General features: G+C 42.2%; 1 protein-coding gene across 1 annotated transcript in view; it reads left to right on the top strand.

Moving 5' to 3' along the window:
- LOC308312959 (testis-expressed protein 2-like) overlaps positions 1-19,375 on the top strand; it is a 37,800-nt gene that overhangs the window by 5,924 nt on the left and 12,501 nt on the right. Inside the window, exons 3-7 of the mRNA XM_080759783.1 lie at positions 11,812-13,396; positions 15,156-15,356; positions 16,583-16,916; positions 17,968-18,230; positions 18,806-18,967. Of these exons, the coding sequence (XP_080615909.1) occupies positions 11,837-13,396; positions 15,156-15,356; positions 16,583-16,916; positions 17,968-18,230; positions 18,806-18,967 (2,520 nt within the window). The 5' untranslated portion in view covers positions 11,812-11,836. The remainder of the gene's footprint in view (positions 1-11,811; positions 13,397-15,155; positions 15,357-16,582; positions 16,917-17,967; positions 18,231-18,805; positions 18,968-19,375) is intronic.

The raw sequence follows: 19,375 nt of genomic DNA, 5'->3' as shown, positions 1-19,375 counted from the left end.
AAGCTGGTCAGTGATGTGGTGTGGAAATAACATCAAAGGTAGGATCAAATATTTACAAGATTGATCCTTCCTAAATGATTGCATCCTGTGGGTGGCGGGTCACAATTTTCCTCTTAAGCCCTATTTTTATTTTACTTTTTTCATGATATCCTCGTTAACACTTGGCTCACTGAGGTTCGGTGGTTGTAACTACAGCTGGTCACAGTTTCAGCCATGTAACTCATTCAAATATAATGAGGTCTTGTTTAGGAACTTAAGTAGTTAAGTGAGGAATGCATTATTTAGCATGAGCGACGTCAGGGTCACTGAACCGATTTGGATTAAAGGGTACTTAGCCTTACATATTTGCGTCCATAAACAAGTCTTCTATCAAGTGTTTTGAAAATAGTCACAGAGGAAGAAGAGGATGTATTGTTTGCACTTACAGTATACAGTATCACTCTGGTGATTTGTCTCTTTCCCTTCTCTCTCTGTCTCTCTATGTGTCTCCCTCCCTCCCTCTCAATTCAATTCAAAGGAGCTTTATTGACATGAGAAAACATACCTTTACATTAACGAAGTGGAACAAAACAATGTACTATTAAATATAAATTGGAATAAATAAGCCTGTAAACAGAGCTGTGTTACATTGCAACTTAGAGGGAAGACTATTTCACAAAACTATAGAGATTGTCAGAAATAGTTATACATCCCTATAGGAAAGGTTAACTTGGTATAAACTTTTGAAAGGTGACAGCAGTAGTTCAATGTTTTGCATTCACTTGGTATATTTGCGACTGCAGCAATTTATTCAGTATTTCTTTGTAATGAGGTAATTTAGTGTCTCACACATTTTAACAATTTATCTCCACACAAAAGGAAATGTATACAAGGACAAAAATATTACAGTGTATCAAGGTTACATCCACAAAGTCAAGGCATATGTCTTCATGATACAACAAGCATGTCAACAAACAAGCACTTACAGTACTGTACTGTACTTGCAGTACAGCACCACTCAGTTCAGACGGGTCTGATTATTTTTTTTAGGTACTCAGTTAAGTTTAGCATTCTCCAACTGATGATGATGATGACACATTTCATTAGTAATTACATTTTGGTACTTTTAAACAACCGTTACAAGGCCCCAATGCAACTAGTTGCACTCACAACTCCATAATAGTCCATATCCATTCCCATTCTGACAAGGGACAGGATATGTTGTTAAAGGGCCACTTCACCCCTTTTGCAACCAGATCTTGTTTTAATGATTTTTGGGAGACAAGAAACACTTTCCTGGGGGTTTTATGTGTTTTTAGATATAATTTTAGTATTTCAAAGTGCCAGTGATGATATGGACACTGGTCTCACTTCCTTCCTGCACTACATGTTGTCTCAGTAAGACAGCCCTCTCCCTCTCCTCAAGGTGGGGTGAGTGTAGCAAAGCATTCTGGTCATTATAGGAATCCAGCAGTGAGACCAGTGTCCATGACATCACAGACACTTTGAAATACTAAAGTATCTAAAAACACAAATTACCCACATAAAAACCCCAGGAAAGTGTTTCTTGTCTCCCAAATATAATTAAAACGCAATCTGGTTGCAAAAGGGGTGAAGTGGCCCCTTTTTGGACAGATTTCTCCTCCGTAATAAGACGTGATCTAGTCCATAATTGGATACTTTTATTTAGCGTATTGTTTGGTGCTGGGGTTACAATTCTTATTCTCACTGCACGTGAGAGCATACATTTACAATCAAGTCCCTGACGTTGTCATGGCAGCAATTAAGTCTACAAACAAAAGTGACTGGAGCAACGTAAAGCTCTGACCTGAGACATGATGATTTCCTTGATGACCTATAAACCACATTTTTGTTTTCAGTTTACAGAAGTTATCTCGTTTCCCTGGCACAGAGCTTTCTCGCTTCGCTTGCTCCACCGGTTTTACTGCATACTTCAGAAATGGATTCTGTTCGTTTGTTTTGCTGTTGTTATCGCCCCACATGAAAACGGGGTCGATACAGTATATCATTCATGGGCAACTGGCAGCCTGGGGGCCACATGCAGGCCCCACCCTTCACTTAATGTGGCCCATACTGTAGAGTAACATCCAAATAGATATTTTATTTATTTCAGTTGTTACAATTCATTTGTTACAATTCCACACATGCAAACATGACTGAATAACTAGTATTAGAATTGTATTGCCTTTTTTATGTCCAATGTATTTGTAATTTAGTTCATAAAGTTAACATAACTATAATTAAAGGCATCTGAAATGAAATAAAAATTTAACTTTTCAGGATTCCAATAAAAAAATAGCCGATCTACAAGCTCAAAACGCGTCACAGGGCGCATTACTACAGTAATATGCAATGTGGCCCTCTGGAGTGAGTGTGGAAATATAGTGGCCTTCAAAGTTGCCCACCCATGCAGTATATAACAAAATGTGGTAATTAGTGTGGTTGCCCTAACGGGGCAACCAGACTATTGTTATTGTAAACGAGCGATACTTTGCCGCACTACTCCTCCCACAGTTTTTGCCGCACACACTCGAGCCATATGTCAAATTGACCGGCTTCATCGGGAATCGTGTGCTTGTATTTTGCTAAGAGATCCGTTGTATAGTTTAATTGATATTAATTCATTAGTTCTCCATAGACTTATAATGGGGAAATCGAAGACTAAATGTAAGTATTTTTTTCCATTGGAGACCGTAAGCACCATATTTACAAGACTTGGGAGGCGGGTTCATAATAATTATGAAAATTGAGCTGGTGGAGCTATAACAGCCCACTTATGTTTTTCCCTATAACTCTTGAACCGTAAGTCGTAAAATCAAAATGTCTTTATCCATGGATTCCTTGGGTCATGATGCATTTCCACATATATGCCACGCCCATTTTAGTCAGGAAAGAAATTCCTGCTAATTTGAATTTTCTCCAAAACACACTTTTGGCTCCTCCTCATACAGATTTTGTCCAAATCTCACAAAAATCGGCACACATGATCTCCGGACCTATCCGATTAAAACACCAACTGCAGAATTTTGGTAGTGCGTATCGTTCGGCCGTAATCGTCGTCCGAAGATAGTAGGAGGGGCCTATTTGACAAAAAATGCCATAAATCACGAACGGAATGTCCGATCCATTCCAAATTTAAATCTCATGTCACGGGTGGTTCAATCAACCAAGTTCCATAAGCAATTCCATTTTCATCCATAGGGGGGCGCCGCAAATGCGAGAAATGTAACCGTTTGTCGCAAAAACATGATTTTTGGGAGATAAAATGTATGTTTTTCTAATCAAAATGTAAATCTCCAAAGTAACTTGTAACTAAAGTTTTCAAATAATTGTAGTGGAGTAAAAGTACAAATGTTGGCTCTGAGATGTAGTGGAGTAGATGTACTGTAAATGTATTGGAAATTTGAATAAAGTCAAGTAAAGTACAAATACCTCAAAATTGTACTTAAGTACAGTATTTGAGTAAATGTACTTATTTACTTTCCACCACTGGGTTAACGGCAGGAGGATGAGTTAACAAAACGTCAACAAAGAGAGAAGTATATGACCAAGCTGCCGTCTGATGACAAAAAAGATTACAAAAGAAAGGAGAGAGAAGTATGACTAAGACACAGAAGTGGTCAATGTTATCCTCAACTTCATATTGACATGTTGTCCAGATCATATCTCACAGCAGGGCTGAATCATTCAGGCCGCGGTAGTCAAGTCATACACCCAGCCAGGCCACCCTATCCCCCACACACTAGTACTAGTAGTATATTGGTGTTATAAGATGTATGTTATACTTTAGCTATTGAAAAATAGCAGATCTACAAGCTCATAACGAGGCACCGAGTGCCACGCTACGAGCTTGTAGGTCTGCTTTTTTAGAAAAATCGTGAAAATGTGGTGCAAATCTTGGAATATATATATTCTGTCAGAGCGATCGTTTTTAACTCAATCTTTGCTTCATGGGGGGTTCCTGGAACAACATATTTTCAATTACATATATTTTTGGGGTCCTTGACATGAAAAACTTTAAGAATGACTGACATAGAAACATAGGCTTTTCAGAAAACTGACATTTGCAGAAATGTCTTCAGGTCTAAATGGGACCGGACCGCATCTCCATGCATGATATGATCTACTGCACCACGGATATGTTAACATGAAGTCGAAATGAGTCATAGTTCTCTCTTTTTGTATATTTTTGTCATCAGTTTCCTCCTTTAAGTTAAAGAAAAGTAGTGTCAAAATATCTTTTGTATATTCGGCTTCAAAACAGGCCGTATAGTAGCTTTTCGTGCTGGGGCCCTTTACCGTCAAAAACATGAATTTTGGGGGTTAAATCCCCTCCGAATTACTTACACATGATCTTGTGTACTTGAAGTTGTAATTGGCTGGCAATATTAGTGGGAGGGGCATATGTAATACACTGCGGCAACAACACACAATTTTTTTTAATTGCGAATTTTCTAGTTGGAAGTGTGCTGCTGCTGGTGTCTGACAACCAAAATAATATTGCATCTTCCTAATTGAATTATCTGTAGTCAGTGACTGAAATTAATTAATGCTGCTATCGGAAACCTTAAATAGAATCAATAAGTATTCTTTCAAAATGTCCAGTGTATTAACTAGACAACATGGGTTCTGTATGTGGAACCTGTATTAACTAGACAACATGGGTCCTGTATGTGGAACCTGTTACGACTCAGCTATGGTTATAATTACCCTGGGTCCAGATAGCTCTTCATGGAGGACTTGAAGTTAACAATATAGCCAGATAATTAAATATTGGTATTGATATTGTTGAATTGCTCAGCTGTGAGTGTTCTTTCAGTTTTAGCCTGGTATGGAGTTCACAGGCCCAGATGTTGTCCAGTCTCTCTGGACATTATGCTGATGGCCCTTCCCCTTCCAGCTCAGACACAATGGGGTCTGTGTGCGTAATCCTGTTCCAGCTACTTGTCCCATCAGTGTTGATTTCGTCAAGTGTGTTTTTCGCTGACGAACACAAATTAATTTACTATTAAATTAATTTAAATATACTGACAATTCCGTCAACAAAACAAAAATAGACTAAAATGTTAGGGAGGGACTAGTGGAGATGGAGAAGAGATCATTTTATGTTTGGTTGTGCTCGGCTGTTGCGCTCTGAAAATAGCAGATCTAGAAGCTCACAATGCATAAGCCTTTACGACGCCATCAAGGCCCGCCAAAATGCATTTTTGTCGACAAAATCAACTGTAGATTTAGTCGACTAAAATCGTATGACATTTGGCCGACTAAAACTAGACTAACACTAAAACATTTCAGGTGACTCAAATATGACTAAAACGAAATGGAATTTTATTATGTAAATTTGCCGTCAAATCAACACTGTCCCATAGCTTAATTTGATTGGCTCGGCAGCAGATTTGAACAGGAAAACAGGTACGCCACCTTCTGGAAACACAGGACTACTGTTAATGCACAGAGCCTATAAACAGACTACTGTTAATGGACAGAGCCTATAAACAGACTACTGTTAATGCACAGAGCCTATAAACAGACTACTGTTAATGCACAGAGCCTATAAACAGACTACTGTTAATGCACAGAGCCTATAAACAGACTACTGTTAATGGACAGAGCCTATAAACAGACTACTGTTAATGGACAGAGCCTATAAACAGACTACTGTTAATGCACAGAGCCTATAAACAGACTACTGTTAATGGACAGAGCCTATAAACAGACTACTGTTAATGCACAGAGCCTATAAACAGACTACTGTAAATGCACAGAGCCTATAAACAGACTACTGTTAATGCACAGAGCCTATAAACAGACTACTGTTAATGCACAGAGCCTATAAACAGACTACTGTTAATGCACAGAGCCTATAAACAGACTACTGTTAATGGACAGAGCCTATAAACAGACTACTGTAAATGCACAGAGCCTATAAACAGACTACTGTTAATGCACAGAGCCTATAAACAGACTACTGTAAATGCACAGAGCCTATAAACAGACTACTGTTAATGCACAGAGCCTATAAACAGACTACTGTAAATGCACAGAGCCTATAAACAGACTACTGTTAATGCACAGAGCCTATAAACAGACTACTGTAAATGCACAGAGCCTATAAACAGACTACTGTTAATGCACAGAGCCTATAAACAGACTACTGTAAATGCACAGAGCCTATAAACAGACTACTGTAAATGCACAGAGCCTATAAACAGACTACTGTTAATGCACAGAGCCTATAAACGGAAAGGAATTTTATTTATTCAAAAGCAGCTATTCAAATGACCAGATAACAACACTGGCCTTCCATTATATTCATTAGAATAGGTTTTAGTATTCTTTTCTTTAATACATTGATAGGCCTTGCAATAGTTTAGTGATTCATTAATGTATGAATGTACACAAATTATACAAATTAACATTTTAGCTTTTCCTCTTAATGTAAACATCAGATGTAATGGCCCGGGTTAGTATTGTGGTGTCCCATAGATCGACCATTGAAGGTATTTTCCATCACAGCGTTGTGTGTTATGATTCAAAGAGATTCCCAAGTGACCCGTGAAAAGAGCAGTGGGCTCACTGGCCTGATGCTTTGTGTTATGTTACGCACGCATGAAGTATGGTAGCATTAACTCTGGTACACGCCCCCCCCCCCCCCCAAAAAAAAAGAACGTCAGTTTGCATGTACATTATGCATGTACATTATGCTCAAAGGACCATAATCGAAATACGCTTTAAAAGATTATTTTCAATAATATAATTTTTGTATTGAGCAACTTATTTCTAGCGGAAGCATACATTTGGCATTTTGAATGTAAGAGAAGAAAAGTCTTCCTTTTCACCTCTGTCATAAATATAGTCTATTTATACACGACCGCCTAAGATATGAATATGATGCCATGCAGCCCTAGTCTGAAATATTGGCCGAATTTGGATACACTGAAGTGAAGGCTAAAGCCTCTCCAATAAACAATTCCTCTTGAGAATAGAATTCATGAAACAATCATGCAGAGAATTGGGAATGCAATTACTACTACATTTGTAGCTTTGGCTAATGTCTTTATCAGTCTGATTATTTGCATGCTAGAGATAAACAAAGTGTCCCAAACAGCATGGCACCGTCCTTTAAGACGAGGTGATTCACTCTTATGTGTTGATACTAGTAGCCATAGGTTGTTGACATGACAACCAGATACCAGATTTTTCTAATCTAGAGAATGCACATTCTGCTTGCCTAGGCACGATGGCATGGAATGCACAAATAATTGATTCAGTTATGAATCTCAATTGGTTGTCTTTGTCAATTATGATATTGTCATAACTCCATAACAAAATGATATATGGTCATATTTTCAATCAATATTCATTTACTGTACATAATAGCAATACAAAGAGAATTGTCACCATAAGAATTGATATTGTATCAGGAGGTCCAGACTCCAGAATATAAAATCTTATATGAATTTGTGTTGTAATAAGTAAGGCCTGACTTCAAAACAACTAAGACATCACTGGTTAAAAGCACTAGGCAGAGTGACTAGTATTGATGATCTTTGGTTCAGATTATTGTTGTGGTCAAAAGTCAGTAACTCTTGGAATGAGGGAACAGTGGGTCAGCAGTTCTGGTCAGTGTGCTTTCCAGCTACACATTAAATATTGCGTCACACTTGGGACTTCTGGCTTTCACAGTGTTTCTCTTATTTTAGTGTTTGCAGTTAAAACATTATTGATTAGAGTAGAGATAACACTGATATGTTTTTGAGGCTGATGACGATATCGGATTACTTCCTTTCCATATCACCCAATACCACATTTTTTGCTCAAATGCAGGTACAAAATGAGTTGACTTGTCTTTTTAGAGTAAGTACTATATATTGGTAGTTTAGTACATCCCTAGTCTAGAATCTACAATTACTGTTTTGCGTTGTCACTGCTTAAAGCGAAACTTACCCTTTTTGCAAAAATATATATGTTAATGATGTTTAGAAGATGTAGAACACTTTCCTGGGGGTCTTTATGTGTGTAATATGTGGTTTTAGATATTTTAGATTTTAGCAGTGAGCTCAGTGTCTCTGATGTCATGGACATTGGGCTCACTTCCTTCCTGGACTACATGTTGTCTCAGTAAGGGTACTGCCACACTATCAAAAAACCTGCGCACGTTTTCGGCTGCGTGCAGCTTAAAAACCGGGTTTTTAGACCGCTGGTGGATGGAAAAAAAGCTCCACTTCCGCGGACGACTTGCGCGGAAGAGAGCGCTTCCGGGAAGCTGGCCCTCCCCCTATCCACAAGGAGGAGCAGTGCACCAAAGCATTATGGGAATTGTAGTCCAGGAAGGAAGTGAGCCCAGTGTTGATGACATCAGAGACACTGGACTCACTGCTAAAATCTAAAATATCTAAAGCCACATATTACACACATAAAGACCCCCCAGGAAAGTGTTCTAAATCTTCTAAAATGTCATTAACATGTGTTTTTTTTTTGCAAAAAGGGTGAAGGGTGAAAGCGTCTTCATGTCCATTTATAGTTCTGTAGTTGAGATTAACCATATATCACTCTGGAAAAGGTTACAATATGTGAACTTTAACCACGCATGACTCCTAAAAGGTTACAAAAGGCCGAAAATTAGGCTGTCAACCTATGTTATTGAATACTTGGACAGTCATACCACTCCCCATACGCCCCATGAAATCCAACAACTTCCTCTGATGACTCAAACCAAAACTGTGACTGCCTGCTACTGTAACATCCCTTACTTTAAATAACCAGATTGTTCATGTACACACGTGGTGTGCATGCGTGTGTGTGTGTGTGTGTGTGTGTGATAGCTCTTTAAGTCTCCTCATTAACACGGAGTGTTGGATGCAGATGCAGTGGGAGAGACTTGTGAACCATGTCCATAATGAGCTCATAACACCAGGGCTAATGAGGCTTCTGTAATTAGTGCCATCAGTGTCAATGGCACCATTAGTTCATTCAACACCGGCCGCCACCCAGTCTGCACATCAGCACAGAGACGAGAAAGACACATCTGACTTACTGTATGGATTCTACTGCTCGAGAAAAAAATAATGCCTAGGCCTAATATGTTCTCTTTATACTGTAGATGCTATAATAAGGTCCATCTCTCCGGCTTGCAGCCCACTAGAATGGTGTCATTGTGCTGCTGTTGACCCTGTGGGCTGACCAGCCAGGGATGCGGGCGGCTGGCTGACTGCCTGATGGGGCAAGTAGCACACTCGTGACCATGTGACAATGAGTGGTCAGGTCGGGCCTGTGTTTGGGTGAGCCAGTCTGGCTGGGCCTGATGCCACCTCGATTGTCAGGACAAGGCTGCCATTGCCAAATGTCTGTAAACAACCTATTATGATGACTTCTATTGTCTTTCTCCTTCGGTTCCTTGCACAGGCGAACAGAAGGACAACAGTGTGTCCATCTTCCTCAACAAACGAATGAAAGAAATTTCCTCTCCGGAGGTGTTGCGTGTCCTCTATCAACAACCCACCAACCCAAAAATGAAAAGTGACAACATGGCCCGAGGAACACACAATCTCCGCTGCTTACTTACAGAGATGACAAAAAGCTAATAAACAGCTTAAATTTGGGGAATTTGTCACCGTCTTCATATGCTAATGGTCAATGGCCTTGTGGGAGTTGGATCAATTGCTCGACCCACAGAGGAGAAATATGCGGATTACACAGCACGATGGTTGATGAACATTTTATAGTAGGATTCCTAATTGTTGCGCAGAAGTACATTGTTTCAAACAAGCAGCGAAAATCCATAACTCCCTGACTGTCTCTGCAGATATCATGCATTATGAATGTAGTAGTAATCATTTGGAGGTAGGGAGGCTGATCAGTTCTTCTGTGCACTTAACACGACAGAAATAGAAGAAAGATGGGTCTATTTTTAAGCAAAGCAGAGGTATGTTATTTTTCCAATGGTAGAATCATAGGACATACAGTACATTTGCCTACTAGAAAAGGCACATGTCTCCAACAGGCCAGGTTGCCTACCCAGGGCTGGCAAACTTTGGTTTCTAGCCACTTGGAATTGGATCTGAAAAATCTAACTTATACATCTTGATCACATGACAGCAGAGAGAATGTGTACCTACCGATGTGTGTGAGTTTGGCCAAAAGTCTGTATGAGTAGTAGGAAAAAGTGTGTTTTGAAGAAGAAAATGGCATACATTTATATCCATCACACAAAGAGCCAATACGTTGTGTCATGATCCAAGTTATCCAGGGAAAAATATGTTTATTGTAAGACCTACGGTTCAAGAATTATAGGCCATTATGGGCTGTTGTAGCACCACCATGAGGAGATATGTGTTTTGCAAATATCGGCTTCCTGGAGCTATAACTGGCCGATGTAAAAGATTTGGGGCAGAGGTTCTGCTCTGGCCTCCAAGGAGTGCGAGTGTGTGTGTGTGTGTGTGTGCACAGTTTCACGTTGATCGGGCCAACGGTGCCAGAGATTATCTGTACACAGACGGAAGGACACGCACAACACACACACACGGATGGACTAACGGGGGCGAAAACATAGTCTCGGCCATGCCTTCAGCCTGGCGGAGACGACAATGAGCCTACATAGGTGTGGTGGGGAGTCAATTTGGGTGTAATACATATAATATTCTTCACATTTTTACTTAATAGTATTACGGTAGACTTTAAGAAAATACAATACCTACCAGTGAAATTTGTCACAATCACGCATGATTCTTTTTCATTCATATTGTCTAGTCTTCATAGCAGGCTATTAAAAAACTATTGGATAAATGCCATACATACCAGTATGCAGTGTTTTTCACAGCTTTCCCTGAACTCTTACAACCTTAAGTGATAAGAAATAAGCTGTTAAGACTGGTGGGGAAATTCATGCAATCTTTGACGTGTATGTTTGTAGGTCAAGGTTTGAATGCAAGTCACAGTCACAGGATCACCGCGTTTTATAGAGTAGGAGTGTTCCTGATATATCTCATGTTCCTCGCCAAATGCCATCCTTTTCTAATCTAGAACCAGTTCCAAGAGGCAGATAGGCCTGTATAGCGTCTCGATCTGGTTACATTTTTGCGTTCCCGTTTATTATTCACATGGGTGAACAGGAACTTAAGCACCCACTCATGGGAAGCAACATTAGATGTGAGAGAGATTAGGGAAGATGAATTGGAAGAATCATCATTTTTGTGCATAGAACAAATGAGAGGAAAGAATATTGTACTGAAGAAAAAATAATTAAGAAAGATGCCAAGGTTTTTTTTTTGTTTTTCTTTTGGAATGACCGACAGTTGTGTTGTGTGTTAAGTCAGTCAGCAGGAGGTGAGTGTGAACTGTGAACAGGTGTAATCATCTGGTGTTTGCAGTGATTTACACGTGTGTGTGTGTGTGTGTGTGTGTGTGTGTGTGTGTGTGTGTGTGTGTGTGTGCGTGATGCACTTTAAAAGCGATTTGTACTTACTCTATTTCCCCCAAATCACAGATCTACACACACACACACACACACACACCAACATGTCTAAAGGAATAGAAGACATGCATGAGTCACATTCCATGCAAGCAGTCATCACAGCTGAATCAACCGGTTGGTAGATGATTGTATTACAGGAAATAATGTGTATAATCTCCTACAGCATCTCTTCTTTCTTTCTTTCTTCTGATGAATTTACACGTTAATGTAATGAATTTACATTATTTTGACATTAGGCTAGGATGATGTGAAACTACAACAAAGATTGCTTTATTTAATTCTATTGAGATCAGTGTCTAAATCCCTTCTCCCCTACTGTCTCCTCTCTCTCTTGGCAGACTGTAACTCGGTGGGAAAACTGCGATGACAACCCACTATTCTAGCCATGGAGACAGAGCTCAGTCCACTGACCCACATCCACGGCTGCCCGCCCCTGCCCCAAAGCTTGAGGTCCAGCGATCGCTCAGCAGGGAGACCATCACCATCCACTTCTCGGCTCTTGGGAAGGAGGAAGAGGAGGAGGAAGAAAAACTTTCTGTCTCCCTCATCTGTCCCGATCAGGATGATTCGAACATCGCCACGGCCTTAGAGGCAAGTGAAGAGATGTTTGAAGGGATTCCATTGGACTCTGTGGCCAAAATTGTAGTTGTTCCTGAACCGCCATCTGCACTTTGTCGAGCTTTGGAATTGGATCATCAGAATGCCAACGCTCCCACTGAACGGAGAGGCTCAAATCCCACCTCATCTCGGCCTAAATCTTTGAGCTTTCCCTTTCCCAGTGACAAACCCTTCTTCAGCATGGTGAAGTCTCTCTCCTCTGACCTTGAGCCTCGTGAGGGGCTCCCTCCTCCCGCCCCTCCAACGGTAAGGCACAGACAGCTTATGAAGAACCTTGTCAAATCCTTATCCTCGGATACCTCACAGGAGTCCTCCTCCTCGTCCTCCTCTTCGTCTTACCGTCTTCCAGAATCCCTCAATTTGCAACGCTTCAAGCAGTTCACCCAGTCGCGCATGCCAACCGTTGCCGTGTCATCGACTGGCGATTCCAAAACAGTGCCTTTGCCTCAGCAAACGTCGCAGGATAGTCGCTCCTTCTTCAAGGTCTCTTCTGACGTCGAAGCCCGAATTGAAGACACCAAGCGCCGTCTGTCTGAGGCCATCTACGAACCCCTCCAGCTCCTGAGTAAGATGATAGATGAGAAGAGCGGCAGCGCTGTCGGGAGTGGCAGCATGATCTATCGGCCTAAGGCTCTCTCGACCAGTCCCACAGAACTCTCTAACATGGCTTGTCTGAACAACGGCAACATGGAGAGCAACAACAACAACAACAGCTACTGTATCAAGGAGGAAGAGGGCAACGACTGGCAGGGGGAAGGCCCTAACAGTGCCGCATCCGGTCAGGTTGAATGGCCGTGTCAAAACGTGGGTGACGCCAAGAGCCCCAACAAATCATGTCTCGGGTCCATGTCTTTGGACAAGTGCTCAATGTCTGCTCTCGCCAAGCAGGAAGATGAGGAATTCTGCATCCTCTACAATGAGGACTTTGAGACATGTACAGACGGCAACAGAGGGGATAGGAAAGATGTTACTGGGATGCCAAATCGAAGTAGAATGCTACACAGGGGCAGCACTGCCACTGAGCCGTGCAGTGAAGATGAATCCGAAAGTGAAGAGTCCGCACCAAGTGTTCCACGCTACACTCTCATCACCCTAACAGCATTAGTCTATTGCTACTTTGTACTACCCTTGCCCAGTTACATTGGTGGAATGCTGCTTGGGGTTGGACTGGGATTCCTTTTAGCCATTGGGGTGGTGTGGCTGACAGGACCAAAGCCTTCTGTCCACCGTTTGAGACATTCCAGACATCATACGGAGCTGTGGAACATGGCCCAGTTGGACATCAAGGAGCCAAACATCTTTAAGGTGACTTGTTTTTTTCCCCCCTTAACTTTTTAAAATCCATTCTGTTCCTAATATGCTGGTTGATTAATAGAATATGTAGTATATATGGGGGAGGAGTCACCTGTTTGATGTTTTCAAAACTTTGACTACACAGTAAAGTAGACTAGACCCATTCCTTACAACATACTGTAGATTCAAGTGCCCATCATTATCATCAGTGACATCACAGTCACCGCGCTCTCACATTGGCATCAGTGCAAAGGGCTGTTATAATGGCCAGTATAAAAGGCCACAATGTGGCTAGTAAACTAAATGTAATTTCATGAAGAAAATCTATTAAGGACCATCAAATGTGATCATCCTTGCTTCTGCTTTGTCCCTCCATCGATCTGTCTGCATCGGTGTGGAACAAAGAAGAGGCTATAGTCATGGTTGATTGCTCTGTCAGTATAAATGGCCAATAAATTACCTGAGGAAACCAGCCAGTCGGCTCATTTAGACGCATTATGGCTCAAATGGTTTCTAGCCTCTGTGGGTTGTAGTTTAGCAACAAAGGCTGTTAGCCTGTTCTTTGTCCACTCCTAATGCTCATCCTAAGGATTAGCCTGCCAGTGTGACCCCCAAGGCAGCCATTGCGCCATATAGTCTGGTCACCCCACACAGTCCATGGCCGCCTTCCAAATGATGTCACCTTTGTATTGAACGCAAAGGCCAGCAGACATAATGGAATGGGTCCCATGTATCATTTGACCCCTTGCACTACAGCTCCACAGATTGCTGGCTTAGTATTACTCTCAGAGTACACAGTATTTGGACCTGATCTGCACTCAGCGTAGGGATAAGAATATATATGACACTTCTGAATATCTATCTCTTTTTTTTTCTCTGTTATATGACTTAACCATGTCCCATTTTTCTTCTCGCACTCTTGCTGTCAGAGTAGTTCTCTTGTTTGATCTTACCACAATAGGCAAACTGTCTCCATGCCTCTCGGCAATCTTTCAAAGATGCTGATAAATCCGTGAGAGAGAGCAGGGACGGGGATTGCTACATGGACAGGGATAGGATAGCTACTGTTTGAAATTAGCTGCCTATGACAGTATACAGGCTTCTAAGTATGTGAAACAGACCCCCAATAAAGAGCCAGAAGAAAGAAGGAGAGAAAATAGCATGTGCCAGTGCATATATCTATAGATTTTCTTTTGCAAAATAAGAAATATGTTTTTCAGGCCAAGCTGAGGGCATCCTTTAGCTGAATAATGCAAAATCTCAAACTCATCAAAAGGAGAATAAAATAATCACACTCGTGTGAAGTGAGGGGTGCCTCACTTCACACGCTTTTTTGCTTTTGTATCCATCCTGGCTTGTTTCTTGTATGAAACAAAATTAGTTTCAAGATTTATATGTTGACATTTAGTGCTCTAGTCTAAACAAACATTAATTGAATTTAAAAATCACACTCATATGTGAAGTGATGGATGCCCTGATTTTGGAGGGCATGTTCAATGAAATAAATGTTTTTATATCATCGAGATGACTTCTTGCGTTGTCATTTACTGCCCTAAACAAACATTAGAAGTCCATAGACTTGCTTGTCACATGCTAGCGCCCCTCAAAAAATGACGTCAACCATTTGAAGAAAGAGCGTACTTTACTCTTACAAAGTCTGTCATTAAAGGATACACAGACTAAATTAAGAGTCATTTTAAGTAACCTGCTTGTTATATTTATTGGATAGAAATTTCTCATGTTAAAATGTACCCATCATCTCCCTCTGCAGGGCTGGATGAATGAGATTATGAACTATGATCCGGAGTCCTATCACGCCTCACTGACCCACTCCGTCTATGTCCGTCTGGAAGGCTCCATCTTGCGTCTGTCCAAACCCAACCGTAACATCCCCCGCCGCGCCACCCATAATGAACGCAAGCCTGACGTCACCTACATCAGCCAAAAGATCTACGACCTTGTAGACAGTAAGGTATGTACATTATGTGTTGGTGTTTTTGGTCGGCTCAGCATAGTTTCATGCATGGAAATGTTACAGAAAATGATAGCAAAAACGTTTCACGCATTCATTGCATGAACATTTGCATAGATTACTTTCAAGTCGTCTAGTAGTCAAGATCAAATGAATAATAATAACTAAAGTAGAACATTTGTTTAATTACAAGTGATTGCAGAATTCACAACAACAATGTTCTAGAGCAGCGGCTCTCAACCTGTGGGTCATGACTCTATTTTGGGGAGGGTCCCCAGTAAGAGTGAAGTGACAATTTAAGGACTTTTAAGACCTTTTTAATACTATAACAAAAAACATCGCATGGATGCACCTGGAACGTATCCTCAGTGATGTATCGCAAGGTCATCGAGGTTTCGGGTCTCTCGAACATCATACCCCTCACTCAGGTCCTGACTTACGTCCCAGTAGCTACCCTCGATCAGTCCCATTAGGGAAAGACCATGGTCCACTCCTGCTCTCACCAGGCCCAGGACCCAGTACCAGACACTTCATTCAGGAGTGGTGGATTCCTAAGCCGCAATGGTTCCGCAGACCTGAGCAGGAAGGTGGTGCTGCAGGCTCCGCTTGCGACTTGAGTGGCCACAGGCTGGGGCGCTAACCAGGGTGCCGTCTACATTCCGTCAACAAACTATACTATGAAAACAAATGTTGAAATAAAATTAAACAAAAAAATAAAAACATGTGTAGATATGTATTTGTGGAACCGAGTCAAACAAAATGTAATGCCACAATTTCAGGAGCTTGTCAGGACTCAGGATGGGGGTCACAGCCTCAAAAGGTTGAGAACCTCTGTCCTAGAGCTGTTTGTTTAGTTTTTTTTATCCCACGATTTTGTAACTCATTCTTCACCCCTGTGTCAATCATCTAATGTGATCCTGGGCTCTACACACCCTCCGCCAAACTGGGGAGAGCAACGGACTTGAACTCATGCTTCCTTCATGCCTGAGTGTCCAAGTTGCTCCTTTACACCTGACAGGGGGGAGTTTCCCTGGTTGGACGTAGCGCGTGGAAGGAACACGTTATTCCAACCAGTTCCTTTCCCCTCCCTCAGGTGCCCCGGCTGGCCAGGGGGAGCAGTTTAGAGACCAGGATTTGTCCTAGAGCTGGTTAATGTTAGCCCTGGTACTGTACATGCAAATGAGTTATTTCAAGATCAGTCATGCCTTCTAATCCTTTCCTCTCAGGTATACCTGGTCCCTCAAAGCCTGGCCAGGAAGCGGGTATGGAACAAGAAATATCCCATTTGCATTGAATTGGGGAAACAGGACAACTTCATGTCGAAGGCCGAGGGCGAACGATGTGAAGCCGCCGAGGAGCGGGCGGGGCCCGGCACCGAAGACCGAGGGGAGGGAGTGGGAGGAGCCCTACCGCCGTCATCGTCCCCCAGAAAGGACCTGACACTCTACCTGTTCGGCAGAACGGGCAGGGAGAAGGAGGACTGGTTCCGGAGGATTCTGCTGGCCTCCAAGCCCAAGGCGGAAGTGAAAAGAAGTGCTAGTATTGCGGGGAGTAAGAACGGTAAGGCCCAGAGTGGTTTAGTGTGCACAGCTGCAGTGCTGCCAAATCATTCTATCATTCATTACAGGCCTGTTCATACCGAAAACTACAACATGACATCACGCCGCAGTGATAAGTGACTAAAGGCTCATTCATAGTCTGTATTTTCGGTGGTGAGGTGACAAACGAACTACAACATGACGTCATGAGCCGCGGTGAAGAGCAAACCACCGCCCCAGCCCTTCTCTCTGTTTTTACTCACCACCGCACAACGTTATTTCAGCCCCGGTCACCTCACCGCCGAAAATCCAGACTGAATGAGCCTTTACTGACCACCGTTTTGGTGGTCACCTTATCACCTAAAACAGAATAAGCCTTTAGTGTTAACCAAATGAATGGAATGAGCGGATCCACAAGCTCACAACGCAGCGCATTGCGAGCTTATAGATTGGCTGTTTTTGTCAAAGAGCTTGGGTGTAGAGGGAAAATAGGATTGTGCAAAAAAAAGAAACCCCATTTTAACCCATTCTGGACGGGAACCCCTTTTTGCCGTTTTTAAGCATTATGTTATACTACAGATCTACAAGCTCAACCAAGTGCTCACAACTTGTTGATATATTGATAGTAGACTGACAGGAAATGGGGAGAGAGATGGTGGGAAGACACGCGGCAAAGGCCGTCGGGATCTGGAGTCGAACCTGCAGCACGCCGTCAGGCTGGCCCAGCAGCCTAGGTGCCCAGACGGTTGAGATCTGCTATTTTATCTATCGTGAAAATGTGTCGCAAATCTTTGAATATATATTCTTTCATAGCGAACATTTTGACTCAAAGATTTGCTTCTGGGGCGTCCCTGGAACAGCATATTTTCAGATGGGGGTCGGCAGCCAATTACATATATTTGAGAATCACTGACATAGAAACAGGTTTTTCAGAAAACTATCAGGATTTAGAAGACATTGTAGAATCGTCGTCAGGTCTTCTGTCCCTTCTGTCTGGTGGTGACACAGCCCTTAGCTCCATTAAAATAACCTTTGGGTCTTTCTTGTGTCCCTTCTGTCTGGTGGTGACACAGCCCTTACCTCCCACAGTCGCAGCAGCAGCCGTGGAAGTCTGGACGAGGCTCTGGCATCTCTACCCTGGAACAAGGACTCCTCCTTCTCCTCAACAACCACAACAACAACAGCGGCTGCAGCAGGTAGTGCCAAAACCAAACCTCTGGGTTTGGACTACAGCATCTACATGGCGACCCTAGTGCCAACGCAAGCTTCCAGCCCCATGCCTCCTTCCAGCCCCATCCTCCAGAGTCCACAGAGCAGCCCCGGGACTAGCAAGAAGGTAGGGCACGTGAATGTGCACACACACACACACACACACACACACACACACACACACACACACACACATACATTCACATACATACATTCCCACAGTCATGAAATTCCTGGAAAATATTTTAAAAAACAAAACAAAAACAAAAAACAGTCCTGGAAAAGGTTTGGAATTTATCAAGGGTTCTGGAAAAATAGTTGGCTATGCATCGTTTGTGGCTATTGATTTTGTTGATGAAAAACTTTTCCCAAAACACAAAATAACAGATCTACAAGCTCACATTGTAAGCAAGATACTCATCATTGTGCCGAATGATTGTTATATAGGCCTGGAAATTGGGTTAAATATTCTGGAAATTCATTGTTAAAAAACGTGTGGGAACCCTAAAATATACACACACACACACACACACACACACACACACACTCACACACACCACCTTGACCCTCGCTCATTACTCAACTCCATTACCACTTAGGTGATGTAAAGCACTTGCAAGATTCCCTCCATACTTAAGACAAATTCACAGCAGACTCCATTTACTTGCTTTTAACGTGACCTTTGCTCCCTCCCACCATCAGCTAACCAGCAGCCCCGTGCCGCGGCCCGTGGTGGAGGAGGAGGTGGACCCCGTGGCCTGGGTGAACGCAGCACTGGGCCGCGTGCTGTGGGACTTCCTGGGAGAGCCCTACTGGGCAGAGGTGGTCACCAAGAAGATCCAGATGAAGCTCAGCAAGATCCGGGTGAGTGGACCTCTCTTGGTACTGTAGTGATGACTTCGAACTCTGACCTTTCACCTCAGAACTGCTTTGATTGGGTTTTTTTGCCTCGTGAAATTAGGAATAAGTTAAAGTTAGTGTAATGTGATATTTGCTGGTTAAAAACCAAAACGTATTTTGTTATAAAAGAGTTATATCTCTATATTGTGGCGATAATCACTGCTGTATAGAGGTTTGTTCAATAACATGGCTGGATCATGATTGTTCGGTACCAGGGGCCTCCCTGTCTTTCCAGGTTTTTGGTAAACCTGGAAATCCGTAAAGGGATCTATTTATCAGCTTCAATTACAGGTCCAATTCCGCTAATTTCTTTGTATCATTCCAAATCCTGCATCCTGTCTAAGTTCCCTCTCCTGATTGGATGAAATTGTT

Source organism: Protomyctophum bolini (genome assembly GCF_963924005.1).
Source record: "Protomyctophum bolini genome assembly, chromosome: 3".
Lineage (NCBI taxonomy): Eukaryota > Metazoa > Chordata > Actinopteri > Myctophiformes > Myctophidae > Protomyctophum > Protomyctophum bolini.
Note: the sequence above shows the minus strand (reverse complement) of the source record. Positions and strands in the feature narration are given on the sequence as shown.